General features: G+C 42.1%; 1 protein-coding gene across 5 annotated transcripts in view; it reads right to left on the bottom strand.

The window, feature by feature from the left end:
- Positions 1 to 20608, bottom strand: part of LOC137374264 (cell adhesion molecule DSCAM) — a 555631-nt gene that overhangs the window by 124851 nt on the left and 410172 nt on the right. For all 5 annotated transcript variants that reach the window (XM_068040060.1, XM_068040056.1, XM_068040059.1 and 2 more), the window contains exon 12: positions 2069 to 2165. In XM_068040060.1, the coding sequence (XP_067896161.1) occupies positions 2069 to 2165 (97 nt within the window). The remainder of the gene's footprint in view (positions 1 to 2068; positions 2166 to 20608) is intronic.

The raw sequence follows: 20608 nt of genomic DNA on the forward strand, positions 1-20608 counted from the left end.
AAGTCAACTTTGTACATTCCCCACAACTTTTGCAGCACAATGGACAGCCGTGTTTCAGCCATACAGTCAGAGCCATTATGGCACAGAAAGAGGACATTCGGACCAGTGAGTCCATGCTCGCTTTCTTTACAGCACTCCAATCAGTCCCATTTCCCCTGCTCTTTCCCCATAGTCATGCAATTTTATTTCTGTCAAGTGCCTATCCAATTTCCTTTCAAAGTCATTCATCAACTCTGTTTCCACCAGCCTTGTAGGCAACAAGTTCCAAATAATAACCACTCGCTGCATAAAAAGGTTCTTCCTCACATCCTCCCTGTATCTCCCAAAACCTTAAATCTGTGTCCCAACTCCTTGTACAATTAGCTTTTCTTTGTGTACCTTATCTAAACCTTTCATTATTTTGTATACCTTTATCAAATCTCCACTCAACCTCCTTTACTCTTAAGAGAACAATACCAGCTTCTCTAACCTAACTTGTAGCTAAAATCCGTCATCTCTGGAACAACTCTGGTAAATCTCCTCTGCAACCACTCAAGGACTCTCACATCCTTCCTAAAGTGTGGTGACCAAAACTAGATGCAATACTCTAGTTGTGGCCTAACCAGAGCTTTATAACTCCCCTGTTTTTGCACTCAATACCTCTTAAGCCCAAGATGCATATGGTTTACTAAATACTCTCTCAATATGTCCTGCCTCATTCAAAAATCAATGCAAATGAAGCCGCAGGTCCCTCTGTCCCTGCACACAATTTATAATTATGCCATTAAGTCTATATTGCCTCTTCCTATCCCTTCTGGCAAAATGAATCATTTCACACTTGTCTGTATTAAATTCCATCTGCCACTTGCCTGCCCATTCTGCTAACCCTGTTGATGGCAGTTCATATCATCCTCACTGTTCGTCAGTCCTCCAAGTTTGATATCACTGGCAAATTTTGAAATTCTACTCTGTAAAAACAGTGGTCCTAGCACTGACCCTTGGAGAACACCACTATCGACCAACTTCCAGTCTGAAAAACAATCATTTACCACAACTCTCTGTTTTTTGTCCTTCAGCCAATTTTTTTATCCAAGCTGACACTATTCTATGCCTATTCCATGGACCTCAATTTTGTTAACCAGCCTTTTATTGTGGTACTTTGTCAAACACTTGCTTAAAATCCATCTTGACAACATCCATCGCATTCCATTCATTAATCTTCTCTGTTAATTCATCAAAAAATTCAATTAGATTAGTCAAACACAATCTGCCTTTTACAAATCATGCTGGCTATCCTTAATTAACTCAAAACCCTCCAACTGCCTGTTAAAGCTTTCCCTGATTATTGCTTTTAAAATCTCACCCACCACTGATGTTAAACTGTAGTTACAGGGAACATCCTTACATCCTTTCTTGAACAAAGGTGTCACATTTGCCACTTTCCAATCCTCTGGCTCCTCCCCCATATCTAGGGAAGATTGGAAAATTATGGCAAGCCCTTCCACCATCTCCACTCCCACTTTCTTTAGCAACCAGGGATGCAAGTCATCCAAACCAGGTGACTTATCCACTCTAAGCATAGCCAGCCTTTCCAGTGGATCATGCCTATCAATTTTCACCTCATATATTACCTGCTTCGAACAATATTTTGTCAGCATCCTCTTCCTTAGTAAGCACCGATACAAAGTACTCATTAAGTATTCTCATCTTGCCCTGCATCTCCAAGCATATATCCCCTTCTTTTGATCCTAATGAATGCATCCCATCTGGACCCTAAGCTCTGGAATTCTCTCCTTAAACCTGCCAGAATCTGCTTCCTTCATGAAGATGGTCCTTAAAGCCTACTTCTTTGATGAGCTATTAGTGTCCCATTCTCATGTCTCCTCATTCAACTCGGTGTTAATATTTTTGTCTGATTGGGTTCCTGTGAAGCACCTTGGGACATGTTATTCTGTTAAAGATACTATATCAATGCTAAGAGCAGGACTCTTGCTGAATTGCTAGGCTGGGGAATGGCATGCGGCACAATGTGTGGAGTTAACTTTGTATTGGGATGAATAATAGCATGTAACAAAGCATTAGAATTTACCTTGCACAGTGAGCTGAATCAACCCTCGGTCCTCTCCGTATGAATTAATAGCATGGCAGGAGAAAAACCCTGAATCCCCTCGCACTGTTGGGGTAATCTGAAGAAAAAAAGAAGGCTCAAACAGCAGAGACAAAAAGATACAGAATCCACCACTGCTGGAAATTTGAAATAAGGATGGAAATAGACAGGTTAATTAACATCTGAAAAGAAAAAAAAAGTCAGGCTAGTGCTTGTGCTCTTCATCAGCACCTTGACATTGTCTACTTCTTCAGCACAAAAGCTGTAATTTGCAGGAGGATATTTGGTTTATTGTGTCAGTACCAGCTCTTTGCTAGAGCAATACAAAACTGATCCCAGTGTCCCACTCTCTCCCTATAGTCTGGTGCCTTCCTCTGCCTCAAATACTTACCCAATTCTCCCTGAAAAGATGACTCAACCAGTCCCTGTCATAATGTTTCATCCTTCAATGATCCTCTGTGAAAAAATTATTTCTCCTCACTCTTCTTAATGACAATTTTAAATTGTTGACCCCTCACCTCTGACCTCCTCATTCACTCAATTGAAACCCTCAGAATTTTAAGAGGCTGCACTAAATTTCTTCTTAGTTTTCTCTACTCAAGTGGAAACAGTCTCAGCATCTCAAGTTTCTCCTCAAAGTAGCATGGCCTGACTTAAATTCTTGGCATCTAGATATTGTGGCAAGAATTCTTTTCGCTGCATCAAATATTTCTGGCACTATTTTGCGTACTAATTCTGACAGCCCCAATGGGTTTGGTGCTCAGCCATTTTTCACAGGCTATGAATGTTTGAGTCTCTCTCATGGACAACTCAATTCACACCAAGTCAGTGGCAATTAATACCCAGAAACATTTTTTCCCCACGGTGGAAAGATTTGTTACTAACATTGTGTATGTGCTGATGATTTTTCTGAAAGAAAAGGCAATTAGTTGTACCTACAAAAACAATATTCAACCAAATTACTCTGGATTGTGTAGTGTAAAGTAACTTGAGGGACTAAAATCTGACGAATCCCCAGGACTTGTTGGCCTACATCCTAGGGTTCAAAAAGAGGTAGCTACATAGACAGTGGATGTGCTGGTTATAATTTTCCAAAATACCTTCGATTCTAGAAAGGTCCCAGTGGATTGACATTTAACTATACATGAAACGAGGGAGAGAGGAAACAGGGAACTACAGGCCAATTATGGGCGGCACAGTGGCGCAGTGGTTAGCACCGCAGCCTCACAGCTCCAGCGACCCGGGTTCAATTCTGGGTACTGCCTGTGTGGAGTTTGCAAGTTCTCCCTGTGTCTGCGTGGGATTTCGCCGGGTACTCCGGTTTCCTCCCATCACCAAAAGACTTGCAGGTTAATAGGTAAATTGGCCATTATAAATTGCCCCAAGTATAGGTAGGTGGTAGGGGAATAGAGGGACAGGTGCGGATGTGGTAGGAATATGGGATTAGTGTAGGATTAGTATAAATGGGTGGTTGATGGTCGGCACAGACTCGGTGGGCCGAAGGGCCTGTTTCAGTGCAGTATCTCTAAATAAAATAAAATAAATAAAATCAGTCGTCAGGAAAATGCTAAAATGTATTAGTAAGGAAGTCTTAACAATGCATTTAAAAAATCATAGTGTGATCAGACAAAGTCAACCTGGTTTTAAGAAAGAGAAATCGTGTTTGACAAATTTATCAGACATTTTTGAGGATGTAACTAGTAGCGTAGATAAAGGAGAACCAGTAGATGTAGTATACCTGGATAAGGTGCCACACAAAAGGCAAATATCCAAGGCAAGGGTGTTTGGAATTGGGGGTATTATATTAGCATGGATGGAGGATTGGTTAATGGACAGGAAGCAGAGAATGGGGATAAATGGGGCACTTTCATGCAGGCAGGCTGTAACTCGTGGAGTGCCACAAGGATCAGTGCTGGGGCTTCAATATTTACAATCTTTATTAATGACTTAGATGTAGAGACCTAGAGTAATGTATCTAAGTTTGCTAACAATACAAAGGTAGGTAGGAATGTAAGCTGTGAGAAGGACAAAAGAGGCTGAAAAGAGATATAGACAGGTTAAATGAGTGGGCAACAAGGTGGCAGATGGAGTATAATTTGGTGAAGTGTGAGATTATTCACTTTTGTCATAAGAATAGAAAAGCAGAATATTTTTAATAGGCGTGAAACTTCTAAATGTTGATGTTCAGAGGGACTTTGGTGTAGTCATACAAGGAACACATTGGTTCCTCACACGAAAGGTCTGTCCAATGATGAGAGGCTGAGTAAATTTGGCCTATACACTCTGGAGTTTAGAAGAATGAGAGGTGATCTCATGGAAACATACAAGATTCTGAAGGGGCTTGACAGGGTAGACACTGAGAGGTTGTTTCCTCTGGCTGGGGAATCTAGAACACAGGGGCACAGTCTCAGAATAATGAGCTGATCATTTAGTACTGAGATGAGGAGAAACTTCACTCAGAGGGTTGTGAATCTTTGGAATTCACTACCCCAGAGGGTTGTGAATGTTCCATTGTTGAGTATATGTAAGGTTGAGATAGTTGTACTTTTGATGTCTCAGAGAACCAAAGGAGTAGGTGAGAAAGTGGAGTTGAGGCAGATCATATTAAATAGTGAAGTAGGCTCGAGGGACAGTATGTTCTACTCCTGCTCCTATTTCTTATATTCTTATGTTCTTCGTGTATTCATCCCAACTCAAAAGGAGAATTAGAGGTTTTCTAGTAGAACAAAGACCGCATGTTGATTGCATCACTTGTAACAACCAAGGACCATTCCTTCAAATGATTGTTCAGTGTTTGTAATGACAAAGTAGGGTTGCCAGACCTCCTATATTGTTGGGGAGTCCCCTTGGATGGGGAATGAATCTCCCAGCAACTGCTGCTTGCAGCCTGGGAGAACCTTGTCTTTTAAATTTCTCACCTCAGTATTGGCGAACCTGCTCCCTGATGGCATTAGCTTTTGTTACAGTGAAGCCTCCTGCTCAGTGAAAATATTCCAAAACTCGCCCCTCCCCTCCACCACACTAGCAAAGAGAACACCCCTGCCCCGCAAAAGGGTGGACTGATAATGGTAATAGCTAGTGGAGAAACAGTTTGCAGTCTGCGGGGGTGGGGGAGGGGGGTGTCGGCAGCAGAGAGAGAGAGAGATGGAGTGAGGGGAGGTGTGGGACAGGATTGAAAGAGAGTGAACAGAAATTGAAGGGTAGTGTTGTGGAATGACCTTAACCTTGAGAAGCTGTAAATGAAGACCACTGGAGGAAGTGATGTCGCATCACACATGACCAGGGAGTTGTGGGTGTAGCCCGACAGAGTGATATGTGGCTTGTACAGTTTACTGTTTGTATATATATGCTATTGTTAAAGTTATAATTTTAAAAAATGCGTTTTCTTTGGAAAGTACTTGTAATCCTGTGAGTTTTACAATAATTCACATATCAAAGGAGCAAGTAATATTTCATGGTGGCAACATTTGGGACATTTTTTTCTGAAGACCACCAAATATTGCATCGTGGCAATTTTTGATTTTTTTCTGAAGAACACATCAACAGAGAACAAGATACAGCCGAATGCCTACCTGGAGTAGCTGAAGATCCTGGAAAGTAGCTGGCAGGAGACCCCAAAACAGTGCAGCGAGTTAGGGCTACAGACAGGAACCCAGGAGGTGTTGAAACTCTGAGTACAGTAGGCAATTTGCCAGGAGATTGGAGCTTTCAACTAAACTGGCAGTGGGTCAAAAAATTTGAAAAGCAGTAGCTGAAGCCATTGCTGTTTTAGTTTTCCTGTTTTTTATTTGCTTTGTGTGTGGGGGCCTAAGTCAAAAAGACAGGGAAGAACCCAACAGCACCACTGGAGGTCCAGCATAAAGTAAAAGGCTAGTTGGGGCAGCTGCCCGTACTGCAAGATGCAGCCCACTAAAAAGAAATTCTCAGTTTTAAAAAAATGCTTATTGTTAAAAAATCAGCTGTGCCAGCAGAATGCAGCTGTAGTGTCTCACTGTTAAAGGGAGAAGCTTGCAGTAAATGAATCTGTCTAAACAAGAAAAAAAGAATTGTGCCTGTGAGAGAAAACCTGTAAAAAGTCCTATATTTATGTAAAAAAGTGGGATCATTAAGACAATGGCTTTTAGATATCCAGTTATAGATTGGAAAGGGTCACACATAGTGTCTGAATGTAAACTGTTCAACAGTGAATGGAACTGTGTTTCCTGGATCAAGCAGAGAGCAAAGCAGAGAAACAAGCTACCAAAATTGAGATCGCACCTGGCAATGAGGGCCTGCAATGGATCAACACATCAGAATTGTCAGCTGAGGATCAGAAGGACCCCAGCAAATTGAAGTGGTGCAACCCGGTGGTGGGGGGTGTGGTTGGGTGCTCAGGCTTGGCTGAAATTGCATGACCTGAGACAGGAGGTTAGAGATCAGCAGATTATGAGGGATATGGAAGTGGATAAGCCGGAGGAAAAGGAAAAGTTGCCAGGAGTAGGGGAAAAAATGATGGTTAGGTTTCTACCCGCAAAACCAAATTAGCACCTCGCTGGAAAACACCTTAAGAGGTCCTGATGTCCAGCGACACTTGTGCATGTGTGGATATGAATGGGAAAGGGAAAGACCAAGAAGGAGGGGAGAGCAAAGAATAATAAGGACTAACCGTTGAAGACCGTTATATTTACTCTTTACAGGGCCCTGAAAACTGCAGTACTGCTGATATGTCTGGCCATCACAACCACAGAAGGTACCAAGTCAGTTGACCGCAGAACCCAACAAGGCCTGTTCTATAAGAATTCGGGCGATGCCGATTGCTATCAGGAGAGTGGAATGTTAAATGTCACAGTTAACAAACCAGTATACTTAGAGTGTAGCTCAGGAAAACTGAAGGTAGAAGGCGAGGGCAGAGACAGTGACACTTGGCTCCCAGGGGATGGGGCTAACCATTGGTGTCTGACCTTCCTTCACCATAGTGTTGTGAAGGGATGTTTCTACAGTTATGGAAATGCTCCTCATGTACTCTAAGAGATGACTAATATGAGCTTACCTGACAGCTAAACACTGTGTCGCCACCCACCTAAAGATTAATAGGAATGGTGCTGGTCATACCAAATTTACAGGAAGGAGCATCCAAGCTACCAATGAGGTAGGAGATATTAAAATTATAAGAGATGGCAGTTGGCTTAAGTACTACCCCATACCCAAATACACAACCCAGAGAGGTTGCTCTTTACAGGGATCTCGTTAGTCGGGTGCAGAGGGAAAGGGAATAATGTTGTCTAACTACATCCCGTAGAGAGGGGACGAGAGCCGCATGCGGTTTTAGCACCACACTAAACTGTACCCTTGAAATTTCCAGCACCTACCTTGAACTGATGCAGGTGGCATACTGTGGAGAAGGGGAATACTGCATGACCACCAGCGAGCCTCAATACCAGTACGGTAACATCCACTGCCCAGTAATCAACTCGAGTTTCTGCTTCCACCCCTGAGCCCCAATGACAATCAGACATTTGGCAATAACCCACATCCAGCCTCCTCGTAGGGAGCGGAAGGATAACTTACTAAGATACCTACTTACCGAGGGGAAGCGTATCCCGAAACTGCCGGAACATCTACTGAAGTTGAGGAAAGAGGCCCTGGTAGCAATGAAGCAGGATCACCGAATTCAACAGGAGGTCAAGTAACTAGGCGAGGATGTGAAAACCAAACTGGAGGACGCATTGTGGTGGCAGATGGTTTGGGACTGGGGTATTAGAGTGGACATTCACCCCTGGATCAGAACTGCTTCCCACGTACTGGTAGTGGTGCAATTAATAATTGCTATCGGACTTATGATTGAATGTTGTACACGGTGCTGGCGATCCCAGAACCGAGCCATTGCTAGAATAGTAACCAAGGCACTATGCAAGCCTGAGGAGAAACAGGGCATGCTAGACATAGTTTAGGAAAATGTAACCGTGCAAATCTAACTGCCTGCCTGGCCAGCAGTGATGGAACGAGGAGCACTGGATAGCTTAGCGTTAGTTGGCCATCTTGGGGGCTAGTAGCCAAGGGCCAAAAGTGGGGACTGAAGTGGTGCACACTGGGTGGTGGGGTACTCTGTCTTGGCTAAAATTGCTATAATTTATATAGCAATTTGAAATATTGGATATTTTGTATTTAAAATTGCTCTAATTGGTATAAAGACATACATGGGTTTTGCAGTAAAAGCTAGTTAGAGTGGGCTGTGATTAGGTGAAGATTGGACAATACAGCAGACAGGACGTCAGAACAGATACAGCAAATTTCATCTTTCTTTAAACAAACTGCTAGCTCCGCTTGCAAAAAATCAGGTCTTGCATGACTAATTTATCTGTAACTATGTACATGTTGGAATGTCACAGGAATGGTACATATACATGGGAAAAACGATGTAACTCTGTGTCACCTCTTAGAGTGGTCTGAGAAGACTCCCCTGTATGCATACTTGTAAAATAAACTGCTGCCTGATTCACTTACAGCTAAGTTGGACTCTTTAGAAACTCCACAACACAAACTATGGACATTCCTAGAGCAGCAACTCAAGGTGAAGGTAAATTTCCGAGTACATGGTCTTGAGCTTAAGACCTACAGGCAAAGGCAAGAGAAATCCATTGACCAGTTTGTTGCAAGGTGCCAAGACAAAGCTTAAGAATGCATCTTTGTAGATATAGAATTGTCAGAATGGATTATAGAGCTAGTAATCACATCTACCCCACTAGAGGCCTTTCAAAAAGACCTTCTAGAAAAGAAGAAAGGGCGCACTGTAGATGCACTACTCAATGATGAAAGGAAATTTGAAGCCATCATGGCTGGCTGCCAACTGTTACAATCCTTGGGGACGGCTACAACAATTGCTATGGTAACCAAAGCTCAGAAGTCTGCTAAGCCTTGTGGCAAATGTAGCCTGACTCACCCAATTCGCAGTTGTCCAGCAAACCAGGACCAGGACCTGGTGGCATGCGAGGACATTGGGCAAGGCAGTGCAGAAGGCCGAGCTCAGATACTGCAAACAGGAATGGTGGCGGATCACATGCAGAGAGAACGTCTGCAAGACAGGATGACAAATGCAACAAAAGCCCAAGCAGGTACATCAGGTCAGCAGAGACATAGATTGTCAAGAGGATACAGGTGAAGAATGCACTAGTGCGAACAGCGAGCAAACATTTCACATAGTTTAATTTGGATCAACATGTCCATGCCATTATGCAATCTGAGGCATTTGCCATAAGCGGGATTATATGTCTGCAGAAGAGTGACAAGCATAAGCTCAGAGTAAAAATTGACACTGGAGCAAGTGCAAATAATCTGCCCACCCATGTACTGAAAGACATTTACTTAAAGAAATGGGCATCTATGGTCTAACCCACCACAGCTAGGCTGACTGCCTAAAATGGTTCTCCAATCAAGTGCATTGGAATGATAGCCTTACAGTGCAGCTATGGGAGCGCCAAATGTCTACCACAAATGTTTTATATCGTAGACACAACTGGACCAGCTGTAACAGGACTTCCAGTATGCCAAGATTTACAAATTGTCACAATACATGAAGTCAGCAGCGCACCAAAGATGGTACAAAATATCCAGGTCGAGTGTATCGGGTCAGTCCGTGTAAAGGACGGCACAAAGTCTGGGAGTCTTGACATGAAGAGGCGATTATGACCACGAGTCTCTCCTTGGCCTTTGCAGCAAGTAGCCAGAGGTCGGAGGGATTGCCGGTGATTGGTGATATTGCCAGGTCATCATTTTTCTAAGCTTTCTACACAAGGGAAGATGAAAGCATCGAATGACAAGCAAGCAGGACAAGAATTAACTCGATTCCAGTAGGACAGTAGGTCAGAGTCCTCAATCTCAGTATCCACACAGTGGACATGCAAATGCATTCTTATTCAGATTAGGCAACCCACTCAGGGTCTCTGATGTGCCCATTTTGCTGCTCGTTTTATATCGGACATCACATTGAGACCTGGACCTTCACCAAAAGTATCTGCAACCCCGGAGGAGCACTCGTCAGCGGTTTGCACCGCTTGTGGTCAGTCTCCACAGTAAAATATTTTCCGAACAAGTAGGCGTGAAACCTAGTGATACCAAAAACCAGAGTTAAGGTTTCACGTTCGATGTTAGAGTAACTGGATTGGCTCTGTGACAAACTCGACAACGTGAAGGTGATTGGCGTCCCTTCCTGCATAAAGCATGTGCCTAATTCCTTCTGGCATGCATCGACCTTGTGTGTGGTCTCTTTGGTCAGGGTGTAATACTGTAACACTTAGCATTGACTTGACAAAGCTTACTTTAAGGACTCAAACACCTGCTGGTGGTCTTCCTACCTAAAGGGGTATCTTTATACAGCAGTTCCCTAAGTAGTGCTGCTCACACACTGAAATTGGCAGATGTACGGGGCCAAAAAGTTGAACAGCCCTAGACACCGTTGTCGGTCTTCCCAATCCTGAGGAGTTGGCATGGCTCTGACATCTTCGATCTTATCTGGGTCTAGGTGTAAACAAAGGAAGATGAAGGCATCGTGTGACAGGCAAGCAGGACTAGAATTAGCTCGACTGCGAGTAGGACAGAAGGTCAGAGTCCTCAATTATGTGTTGGGAATTTGGTATCCTGCAAAAGTTGCAAGGCTATGCAACCAGCCCAGATCGTATGAGGTCCAGACGGAACCAAAGATAACTCCAAGAGCTGTACGACAACACTACATGAGCCAACCTTATAACATTGCAGACATGTTCAAAGACAAAGTATGAAGATGAACGTACAGAGGCTACGAGCACAGAGGAAGAACATGCTAACCAGAGTTCCGAGTCACCAGAGTCTCAGAGGAGTCATCTTGATGAGCTCAGCTCTGGGAAGAGGTTCACGACAACAAGATTGGGATGAATAAGCAAACCTCTTCTATGTTTTTAGAGAGTGTTAAACATAGTCACTTGTAGATAAAATGTTATTTTTATCATGGATAGTTAGTTTGAATCGCAACATTTTTGGGCTGGATTTTACAGCCCCACCCCGACGTTGGGGGTCGTGGGGGCTGGGGGGGCAGGGGGCTAGAAAATGCCTCTGGGAGAGGCCCGCGACGGGCCTCGATGCTGGGAAGGCCCGGCCCGATGTTGCCGGCGGCGGTGAGGGCTCGTGGTGGACCCCCCGCTGCTCGGCAACGGGAGCAGAATTTACATAGGCAAATTTATTAAAATAAATGAATTAGTGACTTACCTGCCCCCACCGTCATTCCATGGTGATATTGGTGCCAGTGGCCGCATTCCCCCACCTTCGGATACCCGTTCGGAGATCCAATGCGGGATGCTAGTGGGGAGGGGGGGAGCAGGTAAGTATTTCAGTGAGGGGGGTGGGCGGAGTGGGGTCAAACTATTCTGATTGGTGGAGGAGATGGTAGGAAGGGGTGAAGTTAGAAGTTTGTGAACTTGGAGGTGGGGGAAGGGCAGGTACACAAGGTTAATATGTTGTGGGGAGAGTGAGTTTATGGTTATTGGGGAGGCGAGAGAGTGGCTAGAAACATTTATATAATTTTTAAAAATAAATTTTAATGCACTATTGCTTTAAAACTTTAAATTGCAATGTAGGGCTCGAAGCCCTTTAAAAATGGCATTGGCACCTGCGCAGTGGTGCCTGACACTGTTGCCAGTGACAGTACGCCTGCTCCCTTCACGTCATCAGCTGGGTGGTCCACCCCAGCCATTTAAATGAGCTGCCACTCTAAATATTGCGGTGGCTCCATGACGTCCAGTCTGCTTGGGCAGACCACCATTTTTGAAGCTCACCACCAAGATTGGCAGCGATTGACGAGCTTGTAAAATCCAGCCCATTGTATATTGTGCGTATGTTTTTGTCTTTGAAAAAAAGGGGCACGTTGTGGGACCACCTTAAGAGTGGACCATCTTAAGAAGCTGTGAGTGAAGGTCACCGAAAAAAGTGATGTAATGGCCAGGGAGTTGTGGGTGTGGCCCGACAGAGTGAGATGTGTTTGGATGTGGCTCGTGCAGTAACTGTTTATATATGTATGTTCTAGTTAAGTTATAATAAAAAGCCACATTTTCTTTAATATTACTTGTTGTCCTGTGAGTCTTATAATAGTTCACATATCAAAGGAATAAGTAATATTAAGGTAGGAGATTAAGCTTATGACTCAAGGGATGGGGGAAGAGTGGTTAATCAGGGATGGGGCTGGATGGGAGCTCAGAACAGACTGACATTGTACTGGGGAAGAGGAGAATTAGGGTCAAGGGAGAGAGAGAACTTGTGGAAGAGATTTTGGAAGAAAGGGAGACTGAGGAATAGCTCTACTTTGATCAAATCACCACCATAAATAGTCATTATCTACCCTATCGAATCCTTTTAGATTAACCTGGTGCAACTCGATCAGATCACCCCTCAAATTTCTATCGTCCAGGAAAAACAAGCCAAGGTTATGCAACCTACCCTCAAAATCTAATCCTTTGAGCCCCAAACATTTTAAGGAGCATTGTGAGGCACTCCAGGGTGTTCTACACCAGAAAGCTAGACAGTGAAGGATAGAACTGGAGCCCAATCTTTACATACACTATGAGCTTTTATTCACAGAGATACACATTACAAACATTCACCTCCAAACCCAACCATCGCAGTTTCAGTCTACTCCTACATATAGGAGCATAAGTAAACTCGTAGTTAATTTCATCACCTGAATTCAATTAAATACTCAATTACTATACAATTAACTCAGAGATTTGAAGAGGAGTTAGGGCTGTGCAGACCTGGCATCTTTGCATATGTGCACAAAGCGCTGCGTACACACACAAGGCAAAGTTGCAGGGGCATTCTGGGACTAAGTGAGAAGAGAAAACAGGGAATGAGGGAGATAAATTACGGCACAGGCTCAGAAAGTCTCACACACACAGTACATAACTGCACAGCATTGGGGGCAAGCTCAAACACGCATTAGACATTACTGAAAACACTGATGCCATCACAGCACTGCAAACCCTGTTTATCAGTGTGTAACACTGTTGGTTTCCATGCAAGCAGTGGTGTATAAGACTCCCTAACCTCATACAGTTCTGCAGAAGCCTGCACTTCCACCTCAAGCAATGACCTGAATTCACTACATTATAGTTTGAGAGGTAAGTATGCAGATTAATACGCAACGGTTGTGTTTAAAAAAAAAATCAACATATATTCTACTCAGCCTGGCTGGAAGCAAAATCAAGCCAGTCTGCTAAACACAACTTCAGAAAGGTTGACAGTGATGGTGACTGACAGTCCAGATTACACATACAACTAATTAAGAATAACATCTATTAATATATCTATGTTGAAATATGAAGTGAATTTTATCCTGCTGTTTGAGAAGGCATGCCAATAAAACCAAATTGTTATTCAAATGAATAGAATACAGGAGTAGGTTTTAAGTGTTATTTCTTTGATAATTGTGCGACAGGACAGAAAATTGGGATTTGAACGACCAATTCACACTGTTACAACCGAGGTGGGAGGTGTGCACTGTCTTTTCTAGTTCTACTTCTCCACAGGTCACAACATATATTTAAATTTTTACCCAGGTACAGATACGGTCAATCATAGACGCTACTCTTTATCCCTGAATAAAATATACCAACCAGGTTTCTTTAATAAATAACAAAATTATCAGTTTATTATAAAATAAGACTTATCCAGTAACGAAGCAAAGCATGAACACACAGATTGATATTTGAAAGTTCCCTTTTACCTTAGCCCCTCATACACACACACACACACACACAGCGGTTAACTGAAAAATAAAGAGATTTTCTCTGCAGAGCTCTTTAACAAAACAGAACAAAAAAAAACTTTGGCCAAATACTTGTTAGTTCTTGAAGAAGACAGATGAGATATGTTGTGTCCTTAAATGGCATACAGTCTGGCATCCGAGTACACGTAGACGCGTCACTGGGATCTTTTCTGGAGCAGTTATTTTCAGGCGGCATTGAGAATTCATCTGGCAGGCCTTCCAGCTTCTCAGGAGAAATGTGGCATCAGGGGTTTTAACTCTCACACATTGAATCTTTGCAGAGTTTTGCAGAGACAGGAGGAAAGAGATGAGCTGGGTGCTCATCTTGGCATGCTGATCTCCAACTGCTTTCAACAGAATCCACACCCCAACTGAACCAAAAAAAATCTCAAAAGTGAAACCCCAAACAGCAAGTCAGAACCTCCTGACCACTATAAATCGTGACATGTTACTTCTCTGTAAACATCTCCCCCAAGTCACTAAGGTTTTCTGCTGTTTATTGAGCTTAAGGCACATGATTTCCAGTAAAGGTTGTTTTCAAACAAGACCTCTCAGTGAGCCTAGTAAAAAAGCACATCCATGGAATCTTTTCAGTTTTAAACATAAGTCCTCAATAAAAAGGAAGCACTTTCATAACAACAGTCTGCATGATTTTCCATCCTAATGGATAAGAATGGACTCCAGAGTCCCTTACAATTCATCTGCTCTAAGAACAGATAAACAGGAGTAGGCTATTCAGCCCCTCGAGCCTGCTCTGCTATTTAACTGGATCATGGCTGATCTGCATCTGAACTCAATTTACCCACCTTAGCTCCTTATCCCTTGTTATCCTTATCCAACCAAAATCTACTTTATTAAATTTGTTCATGGGATGTGGGCATTGCTGGCAAGGCCAGCATTTATTGCTCATCCCTACTGATCTCAGACTTGAAACCTCCAACTATCCCAGCATCCACAGCTTTTTGCGGGGAAGAGGGCGGCAAGTTAGAATTTCAGATTTCAACTACCTTTTGTGTGGAAAAGGTGCTTCCTGATTTCCCTCCTGGCCTGGCTCTAATCTTAAGATTATGTCTTCTTGTTCTTGATTTCCTCCACCAGAGGAAATAGTTTCTCCACATCTAACCTATCCAATTCTATGAACATTTCAAATAGATCACTCCTTCCTCCAATCTTTTATATTCTATACTGAAAATGCTAGCTCATAAAATGTCTGCCAAAGATAACATTTAGTGAAAAGTGTAATGGAAGGTGACAGGCCTAATGGTCCTATATTGTTCCTAAAAAAAAATCTTCTATTCCTTCTGTAGAAGTAAGAGAAAAATAATCCTGTGGCCTAAATCCAATATATTGCTAGAATTTCTTTTAATCCTGTAGTAAATCCATGAAGGGTTAATCATTTAAACTGAGAGACTTAATTGCATCGCCAGTGAAATTGATTTTCTTTCTCCTTCTGCTCGCTGTGATTGGGAGAAAATTGTCAGAGGCTTCAAAATGAAGGTCTGAGGCATTTTCTGAAACAGTGATGACAGGGGTCAGGACAGTATGTTGTTATAGTAACCGTGTCAAAAAAGATTTCTACTCACTGCCAGTATGATTGAGGAAGAAAAGGGAGATAAAAAAAGAGACTGCCATAGCTTTGAAACATTGTAAGACCCAAGAACAGAGAAAGGGAGACAAAGAAAGGAATTGGTTGAGAGATCAAAGGAGCACATTAATATTAACCTATTGATTATTCCAAAAATAATCAAAGTAGATTCCTTATGTTTCCGTTGATTTTTTTCTTCTTCTTACACTTGTGTAAACTCTAGTCTCTCTGGTCCAATGCCTTTGAGACTGGTCTATGGGCTTCTCTAGAAGTGCCTCGCTGATGTATTCATTATATGTGCAGTGGAACACTGATCCCATGTTTAGCCATTGAGAGTTAGCGGGCTTTACAAAATTTACAAAACAAACCTTTCTTCTCTCCAGTCTTGTCTTCCAATGGTGCTGAGCATGCTGGAAATATGGCTCCATGTGCCAAGCACAGTTTGGTACCTGACCCATGTGACCATTCTTCATGTGTGTGTTTGCACAGGACAGTGATTTCCAACTGGACTATTCGAACATGGGAATATCATAGGAGAGCCAGGTCCTACCCTCACCCAATGGTCAACTCACACAGTAAAAGTCACTGGATAGAGATCAGCTGATTCAGCACAAACTAGTACTTTACATATCTTTGCTCCTCTATTGAACATTTTCATTGTGCCACTATTAATTGACCACCCAAGCAATCAGAATTTACATGTTAGTCAGAGGATAATGATATATTCTCAAAATACTGGCCTTCAATGGGCAGTAAGTGGCGCCTAAGAGTGTGGGCGTGCTTTGCCAAATGAAAAGCTGACAGACTGTTACAAAAAGCTCAATTTCTGTTAAAAGCTTAAAATAGATGGTGTGTTATGTTGGCTTACGGAATGAATAGGCAGAGACATCTATCATATGGGAGACTTCAGTTATGTGGAGACATTGGAGAAGCTGAGATTTTTCTCCTTACAGCAGAGAAGGCTAAAGGGAGACCTAATAGAGGAATTCAAAATTATGAGGGGTTTTGACAGAGCAAAGAGGGAGAAACTATTTCCTCTGGCAAGTGGGTTGCTACCCTGAGGTAATGAATTTAAAATAATTGGCAAAAGAAACTACTGGGGTAAGGAGGAAAATTCCAAAGAAATAATGAATGTGATGTTTACATCTCTTGCATTATACTTTGCCTGCGGCCCTTTTAGTAATGAAATGCAATGTTTTACTTCAGCCTCATTCTTGTCTTTACCTAACTGAAATCCCTGACTCACATCAAGGTTCTTAAGTCTTTTTCTTGGCAGCAGCCTCTCTAGTCATCCTAATTGATGGAAACCCTGCCTTCCATAAATTAGATATTTCCACACAATATTTAACACATTACTTTTGAATGAAGAGGTCTTCCAGCAGCTGAGAAAATCAAAATGACATCCAGGACTTGGTAGGTTGGGAACCAGTCTTTCTATTAGTTCTGTCATGCAGGCCCCCACCTGCCAAGAATGAGGCATATTAATTTCGCCACATGGACATAAAATTTCAAACTGTTGCTGGGAAAAAAAGGCCTGTGACAAGGGGTTGCCAGGGCCCTAACCGGAAAGACATTTTTGCATATTAACAGACAGTGTTAGAACAAATGAGCTATCCCCTGCTCCAATACAATCCACAAACAGACCTGGTCAAACTAGTTAGTCACATGACTAACCTGCTTGGCAGTCTGGGTTTTTTTCTGAATTGTACAGTTTTTTGAACTGAGGTCCTGCAAAAAGCTGTTTGCTCCTGGATTGAAAAGACCTCCTCTCCTGTCTGCTTCCATCTCTTTCTCATGGAACTCCAAAAAACAACTAAAGACACATGAACCACTAGAGAGAAAAGTCTCCTACAGTGGCCAAGGTTTACGAAGAATACTGGGCCCCAACAAAGAACCGTAACAACAACTCTTCAGATATTGCCCCAAACCTTTCCCCTTTAATTTTTCTTCTGCTTTTTTCTGTCTCTATTTGCATGTACATAACACGTATACAGGTTAGCGTGGGTGTATCCGTAGATGTCAACTGAATTAGAGTTTAAGTTTAATAAAATTTCACCTTTCTTCTTTAAACCTAAAAAAGCCTGTTTGTGCTGGTTTCTTTACCTTATAATCGGAAAGCGGTGAACAAGGATTCACCAAGGGGGAGCTAAAAACACAATGTGTTTAAAAATAAAACCCTGTTCCAGTAAGACCAGGTGAAGGCTGAAAGGGAACCCTAGATCTCTTTCTCACCTGGTGGTAACAATTCAATAACATGATTCAAACCTGAAAGCCACAATTGTCATCCCAGTACCATGTGCAAAGAACTTTCTTCTCCTGATCATAATGAATGGCGGAGCAGGCTCAAAGGGCCAAATGGCCAAATGGCCTCCTGCTCCTATTTTCTATGTTTCTGAAGGGTACACTTCTCTATTTTCTAAAAACGTTATTTGCATCAAAAATCTTTATAGTAAGCGGAATAAAATATCAGACGCTGCGTTTAACAGGCAGGCAATCCAATGCCGGCCATTTAGCTTCATCACCCGAGTTTCTAACCCAAATAGTGCAAATTAATTGATCAAAGATCAAGAATCGATTACTGATAAATAATAACTCAATACATGGAATGCACTGCCAGATTTAGTGGTTGAAGTAGAGATCACATCAATATTAGAATGGGTTAGATAGATGGCAAAAGGAAACAGGAATAAAGAGAATGGGCACTCACTTTGGTAGAACTGCTCGTGTGGAGGTTAAAACCCAATAGGGACAGGAGGAGTTGAATGGCCTGTTTCCACATTGTAATTTCTATTTAAAAAATCTAATTCTGGCTATCTGAGGTCAATTAAGGAACTCAAGGAAGGCATCATTTCAATAGAATGCAGGGAGCCGCTTGTGAAATAACTGGAGAACTGCAATATAGTAGGAATCTGTGAAGCGCCTTGGGATGTTTTACCACCTTAAAGGTGCTATATAAGTACCAGTTGTTGTTGTTGAATCAAAGCAACTCAACATTATCAATGCTAAAATGTCAACCTGGAATGGTTTTAGCGTAAACTTGGCAAGTCGATAAAGAGGAAAAGTCTTGTCAGTAAATTATTGTAGTGATACACTTATGTTTTTGTTTAATACTACAGGAGCTTAGTGTTAGTAGCAGTAGGAAAATTTAATGTACAACATAAAATGCCTTGAAATATTGTTTTATGATAATCAATCGGGATATTACTATATATCTAGATAATAGTAGTGTTGGAGATGAGAGCAGAATGGGCTAATTTTGGATTTGAACATGCTGAGGTTTAGTTGCCTTGAATCCCAATTTCAGTCCCAGTCTGCTGTCACAAGCCTGCTTCCAACTGATAAAGTTGGGTTCACGTCCAGCATTTTTAAAAAGTACATTTTCCACTTTTAAAGAGGGACCTTCGGCAATACTAGATAAGGGAGGAAAGTTTGGAAAAGTCACACATCACATGCTGCTCAAGTGACACATGATTCTTTTGTGATACAATGATCCAACTCAATGCAAATTATGTCAATAGGACAGTGGTTTGGGATTCCAATGCCTTGTTGACTGGCCTTCCCCTCTCATTCTCTGTAAACTTATGCTCATCCAAAACTCTGCTGCCTGTATACTAACTCGCAGTCATCCCCCTGTGCTCGCTGAGCTACATTGGCTCCCGGTCTGGTACTAATTCGATTTTAAAATTCTTATCATAGTTTTCAAATCTCTCCATAGCTTCGCCCCTCCCTATCTCTGTAACCTCTTCCAGCCCTACAACTGTCTGAGATCTCTCTGCTCTTCCAATACTGGCCTCTTGCACACCCCCAATTTTTATCACTGCACCACTGGCAGCTGTGCTTTCAGCTGCCTAGGACCTAAGTTCTGTAATTCCTCCAACTGAAATGTCTCTTCCTCTTTACTGCGCTCTCTTTTAAAATGCTTCTTAAAATCTACCTCTGACAAAGATTTTGTTCTAATATCTCTATGTGGCTCAGTAGAAGATTTTGCTTGATAAAGTTTTTGTGACTTGCCTTGAGATGTTTTACTATGTTAAAGGCACTATATAATTGCAAGTTGTTGTTGCTAAACACTCTTCCATAACAGCAATGTCCCTTTAAGATATAGCCATGCTTGTTAAATGGCTCATTGCATTTGTTCCTTTAAAGCATTCCATTGCAAAGATAATAGATACAATATTTTGCAAGAGGTAAGAGAAACGTCATTCTGTGCACAGTTGCAAAAGTACCTATAAGTACATGAATTGAAACAGCATGGCCTTAATCTTTTATAAGCCTCAATTTACTGTTCGTAAGTGCCCATGATTTGTCTAATTTTCTTTTATCTGTCACTATAACCATACAGAACATTTCTTCTTACAGCCCAGGATCCTTGCAACAAAGAGCACATCAGAGGAGAGAGACAGCAATAATGGTACAAGGAGACGTTCAGTTGACAGGGAATATTTGGTGAGGTAAGAAGAGATGCTTTCTGACAGAAGATGTGAGGTGTTGATGGGCTCTGATGTGAGCACAAGCAATTTCTACTTGATCAAAGCAGCGTTTTAAAAAATCCCTGCAGTGTTTCTCTTGCTTTTAAAACTTGCTATTCTCAGCTTTTACTTGCATTTGTATAGCGTCTTTAACAGAGTAAAGGTGTCTCAAGGTGCTTCACAGGAGGGAAATCAGACAAAATTTGACACCAAGCCACACAAAGAGATATGGAGACAGGTGATCAAAAGCTTGGTCAAAGAGGTAGGTTTTAAGGAAGGCCTTAAAAGAGGAGAGGCAGAGAGGGTTAGGGAAGGAATTCCAAAGGTAAGAGTCTAGGCAACTGAAGGTATGGCTGCCAATGATGGAGCAAAGAAAATCGGGGATGTAGAGGCAGGAACTGGAGGAGTCTTGTAGGGATTTTGAGCTACAGGAGGTCACAAAGATAGGGAGGCGTGAGGCCATGGAGGGATTTGTAAACAAGGATGAACATTTTAAAGACCTGAAATTCTTGGTTCGGATTCTTCTGCTTGTTCTTTTAAAGGTGTTTTTCAATTTCTTCACTTATGCTCCTAGCTGCGGGAGTCATGGCACCATTCAACACAGTTTGCCAGCAATCCTTAAATTTGCTTTATTGCAAAGGTTTGAAAAACTGTATTACAACAGTGACTACACTTAGAAAGTATTTAATTGATTGTGAAAG

Source organism: Heterodontus francisci, chromosome 10, assembly GCF_036365525.1.
Source record: "Heterodontus francisci isolate sHetFra1 chromosome 10, sHetFra1.hap1, whole genome shotgun sequence".
Lineage (NCBI taxonomy): Eukaryota > Metazoa > Chordata > Chondrichthyes > Heterodontiformes > Heterodontidae > Heterodontus > Heterodontus francisci.